The sequence below is a fragment of the Oxyura jamaicensis genome, chromosome 6, assembly GCF_011077185.1.
Source record: "Oxyura jamaicensis isolate SHBP4307 breed ruddy duck chromosome 6, BPBGC_Ojam_1.0, whole genome shotgun sequence".
In the NCBI taxonomy this organism is placed as follows: domain Eukaryota; kingdom Metazoa; phylum Chordata; class Aves; order Anseriformes; family Anatidae; genus Oxyura; species Oxyura jamaicensis.
In genome coordinates, this window is record NC_048898.1 from 24214061 (window position 1) to 24236917 (window position 22857).

General features: G+C 41.4%; 1 protein-coding gene across 2 annotated transcripts in view; it reads left to right on the top strand.

Moving 5' to 3' along the window:
• SORCS3 (sortilin related VPS10 domain containing receptor 3) overlaps positions 1 to 16398 on the top strand; it is a 280892-nt gene extending 264494 nt beyond the window's left edge. For both annotated transcript variants that reach the window (XM_035330191.1, XM_035330192.1), the window contains exons 22-27: positions 1749 to 1861; positions 3805 to 3936; positions 5798 to 5897; positions 7358 to 7463; positions 11414 to 11574; positions 12135 to 16398. In XM_035330191.1, the coding sequence (XP_035186082.1) occupies positions 1749 to 1861; positions 3805 to 3936; positions 5798 to 5897; positions 7358 to 7463; positions 11414 to 11574; positions 12135 to 12199 (677 nt within the window). In that variant the 3' untranslated portion in view covers positions 12200 to 16398. The remainder of the gene's footprint in view (positions 1 to 1748; positions 1862 to 3804; positions 3937 to 5797; positions 5898 to 7357; positions 7464 to 11413; positions 11575 to 12134) is intronic.
• The last annotated feature ends 6459 nt before the right edge of the window (positions 16399 to 22857 follow it).

Below are 22857 nucleotides of genomic sequence, written 5' to 3' on the forward strand. Positions count from 1 at the left end.
ATTTGTTGATACGACGCAGTAATACCCAAGCTCACTATTAACAAATGTTAGTAACCCTCTGCTTGATCATTTTGGGCATTGCAAAATGCAGTGTTAAGGTCTGGGAAACTTGCAGCTTTCCACGAGCCTGTGGAATAAACCTGAATCAGGCGCATCTGAGATGGGTCCCATACGTGATCTTGATCTTCGTATTTGTGATGTAAAGGTCCCAGTAGGTCCCACAGAGGGTTTCTCACTCTCTGTTCTTAAACATCCTGTAAAAATTTTGCTGTTCTCTGTAAAAGATCCGAAGTTTGGGACTTTACCACAGAGAAATTAACCTAGTTGGAACATCCGAATAGTTCTACGTGACACCATGCTGACTGAGCTGGTCTAAAGGACGAGTCCTTCCAGACCCCAGATCTGGTGATCAGTTCAAGTCTGAATACAGAGAGACAACTTTGGTAAACACCTGCTCTGGGTAATTTGGCTTACCAATCCTAATCAGTGCCCTCTGTTAAATTGTTATGGTTCTGGGCAGGAGTATGGCTTTGTGATGTTAGCAGTGATGGAGATTTATTCAGGGTCTTCTAAAATTGTGGCCAACAGCACTGAATTTAGTCAGAAAGTAAATTGGCCATGGTACTGAGAGTTCTGACTTTTGAACCCTCAAGTCAAAGCACATAAAATGTCAGGGTCTGGGTTTAGCCTTCAGAACATAAGAAATATCTGCTCTTCTATGCTTGTTTTTAAATATACATATTTAAAAATGGTACAGCATCTAAAAAGAAATAATGGATCTTGCAAAAGATGCAAGCCAAGTGCTGTGCTGACGCATTCCTGCTGTTCTGTGGATTTCCTCATTTATACTCTTGCTGGTTTAGCTTGATCTAAAACCTTCTTAAAAATGATTAATGGTACTTATTTGAAGTATTGCATGTCAGATGATTCAAGGTGAGACAGCACACCTCTAGAAACAGAAAGAAGAGTCTTCTACCCAGATAACTTATATCTGAGTGAGATTCCCATCCTGAATCTGTCTATCCCACTGGCCCAAATCCATTGTGCATATTATCATAAGTAGTCTAGGCTTGGGCTCTAGTGACACCAGAGGGGAGAGAGGGAAATGGAGAAAATTTGATATTGGTCTGTATTTGAAGTCTAGGAAGTTTTTCTTCCTCCCTGCAATCAGTCAATTAGGAAGTAATTTCAAAGTGTTTTGTGAATAGCCACTGCTTGATTAGCCTGTCATTAGCACCACTGGGCTCTGATTTGTTGGGGTATTAACCACTCATGGCTTCCCTCCAGGAGAGCAAACAGATAATGCTTGCTTTTGAAAACATATTACTTACAGTAAGTGTTTTCTCTGCAGACCACAGTGCATGTAATTGCACAGACCTTCCAAATTTCAGGCAGATGCCATCTTGTTTATTGGTCAACTAACTTCCTTGTAACTGGAATCTGATGAAGTTAAGTGGCAAAATTGCTAGGCCTGGAGCCTTTGTGAAGAGAAAACATCTCACCTCCCTCATTCTTGCTCCCATTTCTTCTGGGAAAAGCCACAAGCTGGCATTAGGGCAAAACATCCTTTATAAGAACATTATTTCATTGCAAGTTTTCTGTCCTGCTTAGTGTTAGCCAGTCCTTTTTCTTCCTTCACCCTTTAATCTCTCTTTTGTCTTAAGCTGCTTTAGTCACGATCTTTCAGTTTACTTCCACACCCTGAGCATTGCCGATTTAATTTTCTCATCAATACTGTTCTATTCCAGAATATTTCCAATCTCAACTCCTGTCATTTTCTCCTAACTTGGACTACCACAACCCTGACATTCCTGAATGGAGACAAGACATTGGCAAAGTCATCAGAAGAGCTCTAGCACAGGTGAGCTTCTGTTTTCCTCCTCTTCTGCTCAAACATTGCCTAGGCTGTTAAAGCATGCAGACTTCTTCAACATGCTAGCTTAGAAGAGTGGGAAGAAGAGCATTAATGAAGTTATCATTTTAAATTGACTGCTGCTTAATATTCTGAATATTTTTATAAAGGCAAACTATTCTGGGAATTCTGTGAAAATATTGTAATTACTTTTATTAATGTTTCTGTGGCATTTTTCAGCTTTTAATATCCCTAAGGACTTTACAAATTCCTGATTGTAATAGCATCACTATTACTCTTATTTGCCAAATTGATATTACAGGGTCTGTTGTTTTCTGTTCCAAACATTTGGGTAGTCTTCCCATGTCCTGTTCAACAGCTGATCCACTCTGTCCCCGAAGACACATATTGTAATGTTAGAAGCACGAGAGAGAGATTTTTACTTATTCTGGATATTCAGTCTTCTAATGGAACTAAGTGTAGCAACTGGTGAATCTTATAAAGCTCTACTCCTTTTCCAATTGGGTCAGAAAATGAAGATTCAGAGGGAAAATAAACTTACCTTTTAAAACACAGGACAAAGAGAAGCTTCTGTGGTGTAAGATACTGAATCTTCCTTTGGGATTAATTAGTATATGTAAACTAGCACTCAGGTTCTTGCAGAAAAGGGGACAGAATAATCTATGATATTAAATAGATAGGGACTTTGGTTTTGTGTGAAATCAAAAGATGGATTTAAGCAAGGTTTTGTGTTTTTTACTTTCTGCCAAAAAAAATATCTTGTGGTGTTCTTTTTTGGTGTTCGTTGTTTTTTTTTGTTTGTTTTTTTTTTTTCCTTCATGACTACAGCTGTTCTTAGAAATGGAAGCTGATTATTTTTACAAGGAAAGTGCATTCCTGCTCAGCTGTTCTCATCCACAGCCCACTCAAAATTCACAGTTTGTGAGAGTTTCCTTGATTGTTTTCCCATCCTGAGAAAACACTTAGTTCATCTGTTTAAACTGGTCTTCCCTTTTACTATATTCAGAGTCAAGTTTGTAGAAAAAAAATAAATTTTGTTGTAACAATGAATGGTCACAGACAACATCAGAAAGCATATAGAAATGCTTGTCTGTATATCCTTTTGGGACTGGTTGCAGCCTGCAGTCTATGATTATAGGACAGATCACCAAGAATAGGGGCTGCCCTGTCAATACATTTCAGTTCAGGAACAAGGCCAAGGAGCTTGAGTTGGAGTAGGACCAGGTGGTTTATTGGGTTAGCCTCATATAGCAGAGAGTTTCTGAGGGAGGAGAAGCTTCCTGTTCTGCACAGCTTGGTTTTGGGAAGTAAAACCAGAGGGCAGGAACTTTATTGGGCAGGTCGTGATAAAGACAGCAGTGAGAGTCAGGCATGGAGCCTGAATCTTGGTTCAGCAAGCTGAGCAGCTTCCTTCTGATCAGCTCTATCATTAATAATAATAATAATAATAACAAAAAGTTTCCCAATGGAGACATGAAGAAATACATGCATATGGCATGTGTGGATCCCCATAACCTGGTATTAGAAGGTGTTTGTAGGTAATTTTCTTTACATGTTGCCATTAGTAGAATACTTACTAGTGGTTGCTCTGAGTTAGGCTCTCTGGATCTGACTTTGTTTCATTCTTTTGTAGTGAGGACTTAATGGAAAACTCAGACCTGGAGACACCTTAAATTTGGACTTTGAACTCTGGGTTGAGGTTTTTGAGCCCAGGGATGTTGTCAACCCTACATTTACTTCTAGAAATGAAATTGTGTACCATTAGCAGAACTTCTATTTCAAGACACACTAAACGGGCAAAGCAGTTCATGAGGGCCACAACATCTATGGCAGAACTGTCAAATAATTTGGCAGGAGCACCGTTTCCCATAGTGGATGAAACCTCAGTAACATGAGAGCAGCTAGAGACTTCATTTTTACTTTTTTTTTAGGTGACTGGTATCCCTGATGAACAGATCTTGGTAGCTGTATTTCCTGGGCTGCCTACTTCTGCTGAACTCTTCATACTGCCCCGTAAAAATACAACAGAGATGAGGAAAAGCAGTGAGGCTGATCTGGAGCAGGTAAGGAAAGAAGGATTCACAGACCATTCATTCCCATCATACCATTTGCACATGCATTCCTCAACCTTTGTAGCACTGGAAATGACTTGCAGTCACTGTGATGGAACTGTATGCCTCTGGGACTGTGGCAGTATATTTATGTCATTAAAGAGAATGACTTTTACAGGGAAAATTGGCTTTCCGAGCACCTCACTGAGATATGTCACAGTCTACCAGCAGTGGTTCTTCTTAGATCAGTGGTGTGTCCTCATTACAGCAGCTATGGCCAAAGGAACCTTGAATGCATACTCCCTTCACTCCCTGGAGGAATGCTAATAGACAGAGGCCAAAGCAGCACGATAATAAACTGAGGTTTACTGAAAATAAATCAAGCTCTTCAGCTCGTATATCGCTGGAACAAGCCCTCTTTATTCTGCAGCAGTGAATGGCATGTGCAAACTATATTTGGAAGTTACAATATCCATCCATTTAGATAAATAGGTAATTACAGTGATGAATAGCTACAGTGATATGTAGGCAAGGGAAGAGCTAGGAACAACAACACTAGTCTGCTGAAGCTTTTTATGCTAGAATTACCAAGTGATTAAATCAGGTCTATGAAGGCAAAGAAGTGAAGTACTGCTGGAAAAGTTGCTTGGCTATAGCTTATGTTCTTGTATGCGCCATTTCTACTTTGTGGTAGCTATGTGTGAGCCCATCTCAAAGCACCTACAGGAGTAACTCTTCTGTGATCAAACATTGAATAATTCAAAGGATTCATGAATTCTATGGAAGCTGCTGTCACCCACTGAGCAAAGTCAGCCCCTTTAGAGCAGTACATTTGTCTTAGAAAGCTAGCAAAGCTTCACTCTTAAATTCATGTTGTTAAGTGTGCAGAAGAGATGCATGGCAGAGGGAAAGTTCAAAAGGCTGTTTGGAGGGATTTTCTTAGAATCATTTCCATCCTGTTCAGTAGGACCTACCCATATTACAATTGTCCATGAACACATGGTTGTAAAAATGTTTCATATATCAGTATTACGCAGACATCTCAGATTGGATTTCTGACCTAGTTGACCATGAACTGAAGCTCTAGTGCTCTAACTTTATTTAAAAGCCTACTCACTTGTACTTTGGAACCAACTGATAGCTCCTGCTTGAGGAGCTTTGCTCTGGCCATCAGGACTATTCTGTAGAGACCATGCATTAACAAGCTCAGGCTCCAGTATATGTGAAGTATATGCTGCAGGGCAACAAAATAATACATTGTAGGTAGGTTGCTGAGCCATGAGTAACCTCCACTCCAATGCCCCTCATCTAAATGAAGGAGAAATATGACAAGTTTGACGTTAATCTTCAAAACTGGATTTGTAGCATCCCCAACAACCTATTTAAACAGGATCTAAATTACTAGGGTTGTCCTGAATGTTAGTGAGTTAAGAGATGTTACTAGGCTGGACCACCCATCTCAGTTCCATCATTCACTGATGAAAAACCTGTATCTCAGTGATTTCCAGGTGCACTAGCTCAAATTCACATGACATTGTGGAGGGTGAAAAGATCCTTATTTCTCTTCCACTACCCATTCTCTACCCTTCCCTGTATTTCCAGAAGAAGTATAATAACACTCTGTCACTCAAAAATGTCTGTTCTGTAGGGAGATTTGCATTCAGTAACATTCAGTTCTGTCTGAAGCATATGTGCAAGTTTCTCTTCACTTCTTCAGTCTTCTCACTTCCTTTCTCTTCCCTGCTTTCTTCCACCTCTTCCTGAAGCCGATAAGAAGTTAATACCATTCATGAACTACATACATTCCTGAACATTCTCCAGAGCCTGCTCCCTTGCATATTGTAACTACTTGTATCTCTTACTGTCTCCGCAGGTTGTTGAAATCCTTTTTAATGCTCTCAACCAAAACCTGGTCCAGTTTGAACTGAAGCCTGGTGTTGAAGTCATTGTGTATGTCACTCAGTTAACATTAGGTGAGTGAGGAGTAAAGGGCGTTGCTATAGATCTTTTGAGGTTTCATACAGCTCCAGAAGGGTGATTCTATTATCAGAGCACACACAATTTGGTATATGCTAGTACATAGGTGGAAGGAGGAAGTGTTGAAAACAGAATTCAGCAGTGGCATCTTCATGCACCTGTTTGTACAAGTATTACAAGTTCTATTGAGGAATTTCTTATAGATTAATTAACTAGTACAGTGCTATTTTTCAGGTGTTTCAGAACATGAATGATCTTCTCTTACTGGGCACCTGCAAAATTAATTGGGAGTATTCTTACTAACTTTCATGGATATTGGATCAAATCATTATTGCAGAGAGGGACTGTTAATGTTATGGTGAGCCAAGAAGATTTATGTGGGCACCATACTCATGAAAAGATCTAGGCCTGAATATTGACTTCTACAAATTAGAGTTTCTTTAAAGTTCAGTGTTACACATCTCAATTTTCATGTACTAATGAATAATTGCTGCAAGTTTCATCACTGCCATTGCTTTAGGCCACCCTAGTGTGAAGCTCTCAGATGCAGCTGAGAATTTTGGCCAGCCTAGAATGAAGCTTTCAGTTATTGCTGAGACAGTGATGGCTACAAGAAAAAAAGGAAAAAAAAAAAATAAAAAAGGAACCAAATATTTATGCAAAATGAGAAATGTTCAAATGCTACTTACGAACATCTGCCCATCATTAGGGACTTCTCATCAGACACTTGATTCTCAGCACAGTGCTCAGTCCATTAAGATGGTCTGCTCCAAAGAGCTGTAGAAATAGCTGCACAAACAAGGTATCATTATACACTTTATTTACCCCACCGAAAATGCTGAGGATGGATGGATCAAAACTCCAAAATGTTATAACGTAGTACATGCTTGGGTCCAGGATTGTTGCTTTGGGCTCCTCTCCATCATGAAAACCAACTTGATTAGAAAGTCATGGGCAGGTCTGCAAGGTCCAAAAGAAGGGCAAGCTTTGAGGTTTCTCAAAAGACCAGGACATTTTCACATGTGAGACAGGCATGTCTGTGAAAGATGGGAGTCACACTGGTCATGGGCACTATGAGATTGCTTCTCTAGAGGAGAATAGATATGCATTAAGCCAAACCTCATGAATTTAATTTCCACTCCAGTCCACGGAAAAGCCTAAAAAGAAATAGGCCAGAATATTAATATAGGAATGATCGGCCATTCATATGAGTGTGGCTTGCTGTGTCTTTTCACTAGGAGATGTTACTGCTCTGTCTTGAAAAAAGAGCCTGGCTTTCAAAGGACACAAGAGTCAATTAATTTCCTACTGATTGGTCTTGCTGAAAACAGCATGCACCATGCAGTGGTGATGATAAAGCAGATGTGGCAAAGACAGAGTTGAGCTCAGTTCTCTGGTAGTTATGTGTTCCCTAAGAATATCTTGCAAATGTAATTCTATGCCTTTCCTCCTGCAGCACCCCTTGTTGATTCCAGCACGGGTCACAGCAGTTCAGCGATGCTGATGTTGTTGTCTGTGGTGTTTGTAGGCTTGGCTGTTTTTTTAATCTACAAATTCAAGAGGTAAGTTGAGAATCTGTGGAGGATGGGAAGAGGAGACTGATAGTTTACAGGAAATCTAGGCAGAGTAGTGCCTGGATTGCAGGTGTAGAGTGAGCTATACTGGCCTAAGGCTTAGACCGGTATAGCTCTGTATTTCTTAAAGAGGAGTCTACCTCCTGCCCTTCTACCACATTGCTCTGAAAGTTCACCAAGAGCTCAGAAATCAAGCTGTGACCTGCTTCAGCAGATTGTTTGAACCACTGACCGGAATTTGGAACAAGCCATGTGTGCTTACTGAGTACTGAGCTACACAATGCAAACCTAGTCAAAAAAAATTAAAGACATCAATGTCTTCATACAGTCTACATCCATCTTGCCAACTGCCTTAGTGTAGTAGGATCTCATTTGTATCTTGTAAAGTGAATAGCTTAGTCATTCAGGAGAACAGGTGTCATTATGTTAAGAGAGGGAGACTTGATGCCAGAAATGTTTGTGTTAAGTGAGGGAATCTGTGCTGAGATTTTCTTTGCCAGTTGTTAATACAAACCTTTTGCTTCTGGGCAGTAAGCAGAATATGTGCTGGCCCGGGGCACTTTGCTGCTGCAAGCTATCAAACACAATATGGGGTAAGAATAGCCTGTTAGCTGAAGGGCTACCTTATGAGAATATATTTTAGACGGATGGAGCTTCTTAGCAGGAACTTTGTATTCAGTACAGTACTCACTGTGTTAAATGGTCTATGTACCCAGATCCTGCCTCGTGACAAAATATTGTATTAGAAACATAAAGATAAAAATCTGGACATGAATAGTTTGTAAACCCCCAAACTGGGAAGCTGGAGTTTTCCTGTCTAAATTCCAACAATATGTTTCTCTCTCCAGCTTTTCTGCAGGTCCAGGTAAGGCTAGTACTCTAATATTGTTAATAGGATGCAAAAATTAAACATGGAATGATAGGCATATATCCTACTCTTCAGGTTTAAAGCTTCCCTGGTTTCTAAGCTCTTACATTAACCATTGTCCAAGTCTGTGCATATCAGGATCTGTTACCAAACTTCTGCTGACTTCAGTGGCCCAGGACAATTTCCTGAGAATCCATGTATGAGAATCTGCTGAGGTGCAGATTTCCAGGCCTTCAGCCTGTCCTGCTTGTTGTAGTCTCTAATCTCTCTGTTTCTGTGAGGTGGAATAGAGTTTCCATGTCCCATTCCCCTGAGGATTTTATGTAAGGCATTGATGTAATAATGTGCCAGGAGGCAGCTGACTGCTAGGATGAGGAAGGCAATGAAATCTCTCTGAGAGATGTGTCAAGATTTAGGTACATCCATTTGGGTGCTGTGCTTTCTTTTTTGTCTTGGTGAGATAGTTCCTTAGGTTTGGGCTAATGTCTTTGGATTTATGGTCAGTGATCAGTCAGCAAGAAGAAGGATCCACATATTTTGACTGCCAGTGAGTGGTGTGGAGTGGGTAATACACTTTGCATTGGCAGGCTTCAGGTCCTGTTATGCTACTACAGCTCATGAAACAAACTCTTACACTACTTAGGTGTCCTGAGACTTATTGAAACCTTGAGCATAGCATCCATCAGCCTTGTGCTGTGCTTCATGGCTGGGAAGAACACGTCTTTTAAAAACGTGTCTGAAAATGCAATGCATTACAAACTGGAAGGGGGAAGAAGGCAGTGTGGGGTGGGAGGAAATAAATGGTTAAAGCTCGAGTTTTTAAGAAAGTCAGATACCCAGAGTGTCTGTCCTCAGGTTGATTTTTCAGAACAGAAAGCAACTATTTCAGCTCAGTGAGAGCATTCATCAGTTCTTAATGGAAGGTTGAAAGGGGTTGAAAACAAAAGCTTTCCTCTTGCTCTCAGTGATGCAGAGGTCCATTAGCAATATGTACTTTTCTGATGAACGGTTATCCTGGCCTGAATACAGAACTGCTGCTTACAGGAAAAGGTTGTGGGGAGAGCACGGGCCTGTATGAATTTTTAATTCAAAAAATTTATAGAACTGGTGCTTTGCTGGTTTGCACACAAGCTCCTTATTATGAGCCCATCAAGTTATAAACTCAGCAGGTATGTTAAACACTGCTGCCAGAGAGATGCTTGTTGAGGAGGTCTGGGTGGAAAAGGAAGGAGGGGAAAAGCGGGGGAAATCTGCTGTAAATAGGTTGTTTCTTCTCTGGGAGTATGAGCTCATAGCAGGTCAATACTGTTTGTGTATGCGTGGTGGATAATAGTGTGGTAATTCGTGGAAAGTCGTGGGCACCTGTCTGCTGGGAGGCACAATAGGATTAGGTATGTGTGTGTGCATGCATGTGTGTGCAGCTGGCTCAGTTTCTTTCTTCCCCTAAGTCTCTGAAGTACCTGAAAGCTTTATGCCTCACAACTAAAGAGCTTTCCGCACCTTTCTTCTCAAATCTCAGAAGACTATCGCTCTACCATTGCATTGTTTGGGAGCAGAATGGAGCCTTCAGCCGTTTCTAGGCATGTTCTCATGTCCTCATCTTCACACATCTCTGGAAGTATTCTTGACACTTGAATCCTATGGGGGTCTTGTTACTTTCTTCAGCTGTTTTCTTCAGCATTTTGGGTGGGGGAACTTAGGGATAGAAGAGGTCCTCTCTCCATGGCTGCACTGTTTGTAGAGAGGTACTGGTGTGTCGAAAAAAAAATGTATTTAGTCCTTTTCCTGACCAAACTGTGGGATTCACAGTCATGTAAATGCAATGCGTGAATTCCCTGGGTAGTAATGATGTCTTCTAGTGAACTGTAAGGCATGTTTGAAAGCTAGAAAGACAGAGGGTAGAAGAAAAGGAGAAGAACATGAGATTTGTTAACTACTGCTAAATATCCCAAATATGTCCTGACTTGCTGCTGATTAAGAACTTGACTGGAGTAAAGTCAGTACAGGTCTATAAAACTGATGAAAGTTGAGACATCTTGTGTCTCTCTCCTGTGTGCTTTAATGAACAAAAAGAATCCCTGAATTTCCTTTATTTATGTGGTGTGGTATGCGTGGCTTAGAGCCCTTCTAAGGGCATTAGACAAAAACATTTGGTCACTTTCCAACAGGCCACTGAACACAGATAACTGTAGCACCCCCAGGATGCTTAAGACATTACTTTTCAGTTCTCTTATTTTAAACTTGCATTCCTTCAGGGATTATGCCTGGAGGCTTACCTAACTATCTGTCTAACTGTCTGACTTTCAAGGATATCATTCCAGCAGTCCAAGTTAACTTCTTTTGGAAGAAGCAAAAAAGAAATAACGCTTTCACTTTCTCGGTTCCATGAACAGCAAGGGAAAATAAGTCCCTACAAACTTGCATGATCCTTAGCATGGCAAACTGTGTTTTTGCAAAGAAATGGTAACAAACAGAGTTTTTGTAGGTTTTATGAGGTTCAAGTCCTTTCTGTCCTCTGAGGCAGGACCAGTTCTTTATAACTCATTCTGATGTGGCAGTTTCTACTGTGTCAGTGTGGGTCTGTCAATAGAAACAAACCTAGCAATTTTTTCTCAGTTAATAGTAGTGCTCAAATTGATTTTTACTTTTGGTTTCCAATGCACCACTGATCATATAATAAATACTGAGAGAGTTGGCAATTGCAACTGATTGTACTTAGTTGATTGTTGCTGTCTGACTTGGGGGTACAGAGTTAACTGTGTGCACGTCTTCTCATTTAAAAGGGAAGGCCCAAAGCATTTAGGTTTACTGCTGGAGGCACGGGGTAGGAAGGTAGTGGCCTAAAACTTTTGGGGTAGCTTTAGGCTGGTGTTATTAGTGGATGCTAATGGCATGCTCAGAGCTGAACATCCCTGTGGTGCTTTCAGCAGTCTGAGAGATGATACTACTCTACATTACTGCCAGTGCTGCATTTCAGGGATTGGTTTCATTTTAATTGGTCTGATTAATCAATGACATGCCAAGGATCCCTTGGCAAAATATAACCTCAAATATTTTCTTTCCTGTGCAGGAAAATCCCTTGGATTAATATCTATGCCCAAGTTCAGCATGACAAGGAGCAAGAAATGATTGGCTCTGTCAGCCAAAGTGAAAATGCCCCCAAAATCACTCTGAGTGAGTTCACAGACCCCGAGGAGCTGATGGACAAAGAGCTGGACACGCGAGTGATGGGTGAGACACAGCCCTTGGCTCGGGCTTGTTGGGTGAGGATGTACCCCACTGTATGGGTGAGGATGTTGGTCAGTGGGGTGTTAGGGGAGGCAGTGACTGTGACCATAGGTACAAGCAGATACTGAGACAGGGGCAAAGTCTCTCTGCAACAGAATAACAGGGAATTTTACCTACAGTTTTCCAGCCTTTATCCCATTGCTGTATGACCAGGGTAGGAGCCTGGAAACAGTAACAGGAATATAGGAGTTGGTTAGTAAAGGCTGTTCCCTGAACCCTCAGAAGAATCAGCTAAGCCAAGCTTACACCATTGGTGTGCTATCATTACAAATGAATATGCCACCAATAGCTTAACGAGTTTACTGGTGGCCAACAGAGCTGTAATAACAGCTTTTCTGCATGCTCTATGCTTATTGCAAATGCAAGGCAGTGTGTGTTACTTTTAAGCACCTTTTCTGTCTATACACTTAAAAAACACATCCTAAGAAGGTTACTCCTAAGCAATATAGACCAAACTGTTGAAGGCAGTGCACTGACTCTCTTCTCCATTTTCCCCTCCACAGGAAGCATCTCAACAATTGCCAACAGTGAAAGCACAAAGGAAATCCCCAACTGCACTAGTGTTTAATACTGAGAGTCCTCTTGGTCTACAACATTTCTGAATTTTTATTTGTAATTATTATTGTTATAATTATTATTATTATGAAAAGAGAGAGTTATATGTCATTATTATCATTTGGGAGGGGATGGGGTGGGCTTTTTCTGTTTACCAGGGCTGCATTCATAAATAACGAGGGTTTTTCATATTTAGGAAATACTCATCAGATTAGGACCAAAAAGCAAAGAATGAGTGAAGTGTGTACTGGAATTTGAATGCCGGACTCCTGTTAAATACAGAATGGGAATTAAGTATTAAAATACAATAGGCAGATATTATACAGAAGGCAAGATAAATGTAGGTAAATGGTCCCTTTTCTGCCCCTTTTGTGAATCATGAATCAGCTACTTCATCCTGCCAGAAGGCCCAGGCTAAGCTGTGGGACCAGGCTCTGCAGCCTGCCAACAACCTTCACGTTCCATTGATGGCACATGTCACAGCTTTTTGCAGGATCTCCTTTTTTAATTGCTTTTAATTTCAGTCACCCTATGGCATTGTTTACTGCTGAGAAGGGGGGAAAAAATCAGAGCAAACATACCCATCAATGTTCCTTGGATTGTGGATTGGCTGGAAGGGACAGCACCGCAAGCAATGAAGAAGCATGCTTGAGTTTATGAATGCAGCCCGAACCCCGTGCATGTGAATAGCGAGGATGCCGAAGGCCTATTGTAGATAATTACAATGTACATAGCTTTTTATTTCTTGGGAAATAATTTAATGTTTAGTAAAAGAAGATATGTTTAAAACAAAACCTGAACCACACACACACATGCACGCACACACACACGCCAGCCAAACGGGGACCGTGGTGAGCACTTGAATCACGCTTTGGTTCCAATTGTGTTCCAGTTGTCTGTCGTATTTCAATCTTTCACTGCTGTGTGTAAACAGCACGGTTTATTTCTCTGTGTATAACTGCAAGCCTTTTTTTTTTTTTTTTAATTTTATTATTTTTTTAATGTGTATTACCATTTCCTGTGAAGGAGCAGAAAAAGATTTTATCTGGATGGACTATGAGTCTGGCATGAATATTTTAGTGCTGTTCATCATTATTCACCTCCATTGCTGTTGTCCACTCTTGAGAAGGATCTTGGTGATATCAGGAAAATAAGGAAAACAAACAGAAAATCATCACAATCTCAATGAGCACAAATACCAGTGTGCTTAACCAGTACAGCCTCAGCTCGGCAGTGGGCCAGGTTGCATTAGCTTCTTTCCCAGTGATACGCCATGCATTTACCAGTTAAGCTGGTGAAGCAAAGTGCTGTTCAGGATGCATAGGAGTGTTAGATTTCAGTTGAACATGATGCATGTGATTAAGGACTGCTCTTTGGAGAAGGGGATGCTTAGTCAGACCTAAATAACTGAGCTAGGAAAGGTCTTGTGTGTGCTTTAGGATGGCTGTTTCCAGTTCTGGACAGCAATGCTATTGGAGTAATTTCTGAATGTTGGGTTTGTAATTTTTGATCAGAACAGGGAAGTTAATGAAAAAAAAAGAAGTGAAAAAACTCCTTAGGAATCTTCCAGCACACCGAGTTGAGGGTAGCCTCTAGGAGTGGGCAGGAGGTAGACTTAGCAGAGAGTTGTCCTGAGCTGATGATGCTAAATGTGGACCTTATTCTGCAGGGTGTTTTGTTATAAGACCTGCTGGGAGTGGAAGGAAGATTAGAAGCATGTCTGGGAGATGTTCTAGTGCTTGCATGGTAACAGCAGACAGAAGTTAGGTCAGGTGACAATCTGGATAGAGGATTCTACCTTTAATATATCTGGGCTGAAATGAGAAGATGGATGAGACTGAGGCATTAACTTGTACCTCTCTGTATCACAACATGCTGGCTGCACACCAGCCTCAGCTACATGTGTTCACTCTGTGAATAGGCTGGAAGGTCTTTCAAAGGTTAGAATCCTGATGTGCCCTGAAAGGGGAGAAAAACAGTGGCTAAGCATAGTTTTGCAGAAAAACACAGAAGGTATTTCAATGCTAAAATAGCAAAACCAAAAATGTAGGGAAATATTGTTTTGTGTGAAGAATTAAAACTAAATATTCTCAGTTCTGCTCCTCCATTTCAGTAAGGCTTGTGGGCCTTTTCTCTTGGTTTAAAGAAAATTCTGCTCCCTCCCTCACTTTTCTGCTCTAGTTCCTAATATAAGCTGAAGAGTGATGGCTGTGTTTTTCTCTTTAAACTTGAGTTTCCATCCATCATGTGTACATAAACTGTTGTGTTACTGTCACTGTTCTTCTGAAACACCAAAGTAGTTTACAGTAATGGCCCACTCTGGTGATAACACTGTTAGTGCAAGGCCATAGCTTCCCATTTAGGCATAGATGGGAGGGATGTACATAAGCAATGGTCCTGTGGGCCTTGAGCTAAATTGTGGGCTGATCTCAGTCTTTGCTGATCGTTAGAATTTGAGGGACTGCTTTTGTGAGCTGCTGCAGAGGGCTGGATGAGAAATATTCATTATTTCCCGTATTAGCTTTTTTATTTTCTAAACCAGGAAACAAAGTGAAAATGTTCACTGCTTCAAATTTATTTTATTTTATTTTATTTTATTTTTCCCCCCACAGGAGTGATCTTATGTTGATTTATAAAGAAAGAAATGTGATTACAGTTTTTACAATTTATCAGTTTCTCCCTTTACACTCTTAAATATGCTAAAATAACTCATAAAGGATGGGAGGAAGCAAGGAGGAAAAAAATGGGAGTAAGCTACTGGAAAAAATAAAAATAAGAAATGGAAACATTTTCATCCCTCCTCCCCAAATTTAATATCAATGAAGTCTGAGAAGTTTGGAGAAACATCAGTCCAGAAAGCCATTTCCAATCTAAGATTATTCTAAAGGTACTCAAAAGCAAGCAAAAAACATGGACCCAAAATTCAATATCAAAAATCTTGCCTGGTTCTTGAGTTGACTCAAACTTCACCTTTCATGATGCTTTCTGGGTATCAGCACCTGTCAGGGGAGTTCATCACACTGCTGTTTGGACCTGAGTGTGCTCCATGAATGTCTGGAAAGAACAGGGGACCATGTTTGCCAGATTATACCCCCTGCATTAGGGCAAACCATGGCTGACGGCAGCTGGAAAAACCTTGTGATAGTCATTGAAAGCTGATTCTTTAGGATGTTAGAAGGGTAACTACTGTGCCTGCAGGTAGCTGAGCCTGCAGCTATACAAGGGACTTCTGTAAGGTTTGGGTTAGGCAGCCAGTGCTGGCCACCTTTTACTTGGAAAGTACTGACCTGGGGCATTGGCACAGGCTGGAGAATTGTACACTTTTATTTGTACACTGAATGATGGGGAACAGCAGCCTGGGGATGGCATTTTTTTTTCATTTTTTTCCTCCCTGCAAGTTTTACCCCTGAGAAAATGTAACGGAAGTCCATTGAAGCTGTAGATGATTATTTACCTGAGGGAGGAAGGAAAAAGGCAGTATGATAAGTAGAACATAAATAGCTCCCACAATCAAGTTGTGTATAAAGAGGAAAAGAAAGAGAGCAAGAGACTGGGTCAGTGGCCTCTATCACTGCCAGCCTTTCCCCCATGATAGATTCTGCTGTGTATTGACTGTAACATAGGAATAATGCATGAGACCAGGAGACTAGCTGCAGCTTAGGACTGTATGTCTGTAAATCTGTTAGAAGCACCCAACAGATCCCCTACTTGGTTTAACCTGTGCTTGAGAACCCAACGCTAAGCCTGGCAGGACTGGAAATGAGGCTAGAGAGACTGGGGACTGCAGAGTTTTTCAGTGAGAGTTGCTATCGATGAGAGCACGCACAGGAGAACATGCGTTTTCTTCTGGACTAAGCCTTGGCGTAAGGGATGCGCAAAGATGTCCTGTTCTCCTCCCTTTTCCTTCAGTCAGTTCTTACACAGATTCTAGCCTGTGCTGGTCTGAAAAAGCAAACCAGAATTCTCATATCCCTTCTGATGATGTTGGACAGTGCATTAAACCCAAACCACCACCATGGTTTTAAAGGATTAAATGAGGCAGACAATTGCAATACTTGTATTAAACACAGTAATACAAATGCATGAGTCATATATATACATATATATATATACTGTTCTTGGTTTTATTGTTCCATTTGAATATTTCTACTGTAAAAAAGGCAGTGGTTTTGAAATTGTTGAAAATAAATGTATTTTTGTACATCAGAGTTACCCCTGGCTGCTCTTTCAGTCTTTGTTCTTCTTGAGTTTCCTTTTTGCTCTGTCCTCACTGGATTTGCCTTGTTGTTTCTGGCCCTCCAACCCCGTATATCATTCAGGGTCATGCAAAACACAAGGAGGGTGAGCAGAACAGTGTTATAAGGCAGAAGTTTTTGAGGTAAAAGATAAAAACTACCTCCTCTCTTTCGTTCTTACTGCTGCCCTCCAAAAATAATTATCTCCTTGCCTTTCCATCCCAGAGGCTGATCCTCTTTGGAGCCTTGAAGGTAAATAGGCTGAGAGATCTACCTGCTAGTGCAGTCAGGGCCCTGTAAATCCCAAGCTCCCATCTAGCAGCCTTTAGTCTGGAAAATGCTGCAGAGTGCCTATGCCAAATATATACATTTATCAATCTGCTTTCACTTGTTGGCACAAGAGACTACTTAAAAAGGAAAAAAAGTAAAAGAGAGAACACGCAAGTATATCTGGATATTCATCAGCCATTTCCCTCCAATGGGCATGCACACACACACAGGCCCCTAAAGTGCAGGTTTCTGGTGTATGGGAGAATTACTTGGGAAACATCTCTCCACTTCTGTCTCCTCCTCGCGTTCTTTCCCAGGTATCTACTACTGGTCACTTGTGGAAGTGAGACTAATGGGCCAAGTCTCTTCTCTGATCTGATGCAGCAAATGATTTATGAATGTATTACACATAAATGCAAATTCATTCTGTTTATTCTCCCTTCTATAATTAACAAGCAGTTGTTTCTGCTTTTCCTTTATGTTACTAAGCTGAAAAGGTCAGGCAACTGAGTGCTAGGATGGCCATTTCTGAGAATAATGTATGAGAGGCCTCCAGCATCACAGAAGACCTCCCAGCTTTTGAAATCTTTGGTTTTGGCCTTCTTTACAACCAGTGCTAGTGTTACTCTTATGTTTAAATAGTCCTGAAATATGGATCATGAACAGATAAGCACTAATGATGAAATTACAGTGGCTTAATGAGCTACCACTGAGACCCAATAATCAACTATATGCAGAAACTCAGCTAAGTGCAGCAGTGAAGTAAAATTCAGGCACTTAAACATCACCCCTCGTAATCTGGGAATAAGGGCAGTAGCTCAGTCTTTGCCTGAATCCAGCTCATATGCTGTGCAAGGCGGACTTCTTATTCCCTTCATTAAAGGCAGTGTAAGCATTGCTTGCTGCATTGTGATACTCATATTTGCACCAGTTTGCTGCTGTCTTGTTTCACTTCTCACTGTGGTGTTCAATAGCACCTTTGTGAGCCAAAGCTGACATGCCAGGTATGGGACAACTGTAGTATGGGAAGGAAAACTACCATCAAGTCCATTTTCCCCAGCTTGAAATGCTGATAGTGAAACGTTTGATTGGGTTTGGGCTCGCTGACTCATGATGTTCTTGTGTTCCTTGTGCAGGAAGAGCCTTTCATTACTTGTATAATGGGAGCACCTAGAGGGCCTGGCTGAGAACACATCCCCCTTGTGCCCACCACTGAATAAACCATGTTGCAGCGATGCTGGTGATGGACTGCACAAATGCAGTGAGAAGTGGCCAGGGCTGGCTGCACCCTCACCCACATGCTGCAGTGTAAGACAGAGATAAAGGAAGGTGTGTGCCCGTACCAGCCAAGGCTCTGTCTTCAGACTATTTGGGGCATTGGGCTGAGTCCTCCTGCTGTAAGGCAGAATCTGAGAGGTATCTAATGGACCTTTTGCCCTTTTAAAATCATCAGCCTGAAGAGGTGTAAACTCACTGCTCCTGCTTGCTAGGAGTGGGACCAGACTTACAAAGGTAAGAACAGCACCTCTTTCCCTTAGTCCTAATTCAGTCCAAAACTTACTGCAACGAGAAATGCAAGTTCTTACACCCTAGAGAATTAACCCAAAGGAGGCCTAGGGATTCAGGTACCTTCCTCTGAATGCTGTTGCCTAACTTACAGTCCTTGTTCCAGGGACAAATGATACATCTCCTGTCCAGAATTCAGGACACCGTGCACTTAAACATGGTGAGGCAGCCTACAGCTGAGTTTGCTTTCTTTGCAGGTCTTACTTTTTCCCTTGGCCCCAGTGAAGTATTCTGGTTATTAAGCATTATCAAAGCACCATTGCACTACTGACATATTATTGTAATACATCATCTGAGTGCTAGTCTCCCATCATATATCATGGTGCTACATCACAGGACTGACAACTGACAGGAGCCCAGACCCAGAGACAGATCACTTTTCTAAGCTTTATAGGCTGTATTTATTTATTTATTTATTTTCCCTCTTTCTCCTCTCCCCTCTGAGACAGTAAGCAAAGACAAAGAAAGCAGTGTTGGACTGCTGCCACTAAGCTTTCAAAGCCTTTAAGTATATTTATCTATTCATTTTACCCTTGACTCTGGAACATTAATTAAACAAGGCTGCTGATGTTTCTATATAAGCCCACAGAGATGGGTTTCTTTTGGGTTATGAAGAAGGAAATGATCGTTTGCTGTGAACTGTTTCATGAGACTAGTACATGCGAAGGTCTGTGTGTGAGCAGGAGAGAGAGAGGTGAATCCTTGCAAAATTAAAAACACTGGTTTGTTCCTGAATTCAGAGAATGTATTAGTAGTAGGGCTCAACTATATTTTTAATGCAATAGTGGTGGTAGAGACAGGACAGAAGGTAATAGTGTTTTGTTGTTTTTGTTGTTGTTGTGATTTTACCCCTGATAATACAAAAGGATCTGCTTCTTCATTGTTTTATGATAGTTTCACCTGTGTAAGCCCACTGACATTAGTGAAGTTAGTCTTGATTTACACCAGTGTGAGCTCTCACATTGAGAGGAGTTACATGCCTACTTCAGGGACAGAATAAATCCTTTTTAATACCTTGTTGTGAACGTCAAGCAGTTTGCAGGCCCAAATTTAGGGAGTTTGTAATACTACTACTAAAAACTCTACTACTACAGGGACACAGTGGGGAGGAAAAATGAGAATGTTTATTAAATGAAACGTAAATGTTGTGATGATGTGTGTTTTTAAAAAGCTAGTGCTGGTTACATGAACCTGGAAGGAAAAAAGGGGAGGAAAACTGGGAACGAGATGTGAAACAGCAAGGAAGAACAAGGGACTGGCTGAAAGGCTGTGACTGACCAGTGTGCACAATGAGGGAGGAATGAATGTTTAATCATTTTAGTATGAAAACATCTAAAATCTCAGGCTGGATTAACAGAATCAAGAGGAAAAGTAGCACATCGCGTACATGTAAGATGGAGTCATCCCTGCTTCCGTGTCCTGAGGCCCAGCTTTGAAACTAAAATCTGAATTGTAAGCAGCTGATTCCCTACTGAAGGTCCAGTGTTAAACACCTTGGTCCATTATAGAGGAGTGATGGGTGAGTGGTAACTCAGACTGCATTTGTAGGCTATTTCCAGAGCTCACCACATGCGATTGTATAGAAAAATTTGGATGTAGAAAAGTAGTGGATCCTGATGCTGATTGTACAGACAGTGGGCCTGAAGATGTCAGTGTGGGAAGGGCAGGATGATGGGAATACTTGAAATGGTGTGCAATATTTATATGTTCTTGGGACTTACTCTTCTGTCCCTGCAACTAATTGAAGTGTTGTCTGGGTGAGAGGATAATTTAAAATCAGTTCCTGGAGTAGGAGGCAAGGGTAAGCTTCTCCAGGGAGCTATTTAAATGGGTCTCAAGAACTGACTAAAGCAATTGGCTGAGCTAAGACATGGGATGTAGCTACCTGGCATTCTCTTGTGACAATGAACATTCCCTGAAGAGAAAACAGGGAAATTATTATTATTATTATTTTTTTAAGGAGGAACAGAGGTGGTAAAATGAAAGAGACAATCTGACCACCAGGAGAAGGCAAAGTCGAGCTGTACAGCATCTCTTGTTGTCCTAGCTGGAAATTCTTGGCTATTCCTATGGCCTAGTGTCACAAACTTGCTATGCTAGCATGAGCACACCCACACCATTGTGTCAGAGGGGTTCTGGGTCTCCTGTGAGTTCACAGGGATGAAGAAGGATTGAGAGCCATAACACACCACTGGAATGCCTAGGACCAGGCAGTGCTGCCAGCAGGAAAAATGCTGCAGTTACCTCAGGAGCTTTGCTTGACAGCATCTATATATTCCCCCAAGTATCTAAAGCTTATTGTGGGCAACTTTGGGAGTCTAAATCCATTTGTGACTTGGGACCTTAGTGCCTAATAATATCGCCTACACTTGGAATAATCTGAGATATTGTTAGGAATACCTGTGAGACTGTGCTTTTAATCATTTTTTTTAACCTTGAAATGTTCCTGTCAGTTCCACTCTATGGGCTGCTAGAGATCTGAACCCTGTTAAAGGATGCTGAGGGACTTTCCTCTGTTTTTTCTGTATATAACTTCCCTTCATTTTGTTGGTTAGACAGCAAAGTCTCAGCCACACACACACCCCACATTTTGGGACCACGAACAGTTTACAATATGAACAATATTTACAATAGATTTGTCCATTTTTTTTTTTTCTTCAAGTAAAAGTCACAGAAAGGACAAACAAGTGGCTTTGGTGCAGGAGAGCATGAGGGCAGTTTTTGGAATCAGTGCCATCAGTTTTGGCACACAAGACTATAGCTGTTGGTTGGTCATTAACTGCTACAGGCCTTAGGGCACACCCAGCTCAGCATGGACCCTCACATGAGTCGCACAACCCCTACACTTTGCTGGCAGAGGAGGAGGATTTAAGAACCACTGCCAATTATTTTTTTCAATCATGATATTTTTGTCAGTTTCTTAATTCCGAGTAGTAGTAGGGTGTTGAACTAATTTATTTATTCCTCCATTGAGGGTTTTTGGAGGAAGTTATATTGAGAGCAAAGTGTGAAGGAACTGCAAGGCCTAAGCAAGTGAGCACGGGCCTGCGTGTCAGTCCCGTGGAAGGCCCTGGGCTCAGGAACTCCAGGCCTGGGCCAACATCTCCTGTCACTGAGGCTGGGGTGTTGCAACTCTGAGAGCTCACATTACAGAGTCAACTAAATGCTGATTTCCCAGATCAGGACTGGGTTGGATCACTGGCTTTGTTCAAAACTGGCTTGGGCAGGAAGGTGAGGGGGCCCCAGTATTTCTGTTCTAAACTGCCATAGGTACTGGTGACAATGTCAGCTGGCTGTTTCAGGCCTTGTGTCATTTGTGAACAGGACCGTGAGTCACTGCAACTACATTTACTCTGCAAGGCTAAAATCAAACTTGTGGACAAGCCCTACTGCCTTCTGTGGGCCTGATGTCCACTCTGGTGGCTGCTGTTTAAGATCAGAGTGTGGATACCATGTACAGGAGGAGTCACGCTGGGGCCAGTAGCTGGTTGATTGAGATGTAGCATGTTTGGCCCTGCTGAATCTTCCGGCCCTCACAAACTCCAGCCTGAAGCTGCAAAGTTTTTTTTTGTTTGTTTGTTTGTTTTTTTTTTTTTTTTTCCTTCCCAGAGAGCTTCAGGTGTCAGCCCAAGGCTACTCCACAGGGGCTGTTTATATGGTCCATATGGATGAAGGGCAAGATGGAACTGAAGAAAATGCTTAGTTCCCAGGTTAAATGGCTGTTCAGACACACTGAAATGTTTGCATCCAAATTTCTGTTTGTAGCTGCTGCACATCAATCACCTGCAAACCATGCTGCACCCCTCTAAAGACCAACAGCTTGCATCAGGACCTCCAAGTGTGAGGAAAGCCAAAAGCGACACTTGGGTCAGTGAACTGGGAGGTATCAAAGGTGAAAGTGGGTGAGAGAGACTTCAGAGGGAGGCTGATGGTTCACCCTGATCCCAGACCAATGTTAAGCTTTCCAGTGAGGCTTTTTCTTTTTTTTCTTTTTTTAAATCAGAATTAATAGCTACTCAGGATTGTTGGCTCCAACAGTTATTATTATGTTTCAACAGATGTTCAGCCAGTCAGATTATTTAATTAGCTTCATGCTCCTTAACCTCATAAATCTGTGAAAGCTGTGACAAGGATAAAGAAGAGGAATTAATGATAATAAATCAATACTCCAGCCCTCCTTAATACAGTCTAAGAAGTTTGGATCAAAGCACCATTGATAAGTTTGGTGAGCAACCTGAATGTCTTGGATACAAATCTCACTTGATCAAGAGGAAAATGCCCAGGATTCTAGAAACAGGTTCCTTGGGAAGCAGGGAGACCCTTTTTGTTTAGGGTGTGGGGACAGCACTAGGGAGACCTAATTACACTCCCTATCTCTTACATTATTAAATAAATAAATAAATAAATAAACTTCCTGAGGTGAGTGGATGAATAGAAGGCTTCAGGGTCTGCCAGCACACCTGCAGAGTGGCAAGGCCACCCCAAATTAATGAGGATGGAAGACAGACAGCTTGATCACATCTCCATAGTTTGTCTGAAGTGCTTGTACCTATTGAAGACAATAAACTCAATATGCAATGAGTATGGATCTGAGGTTTCC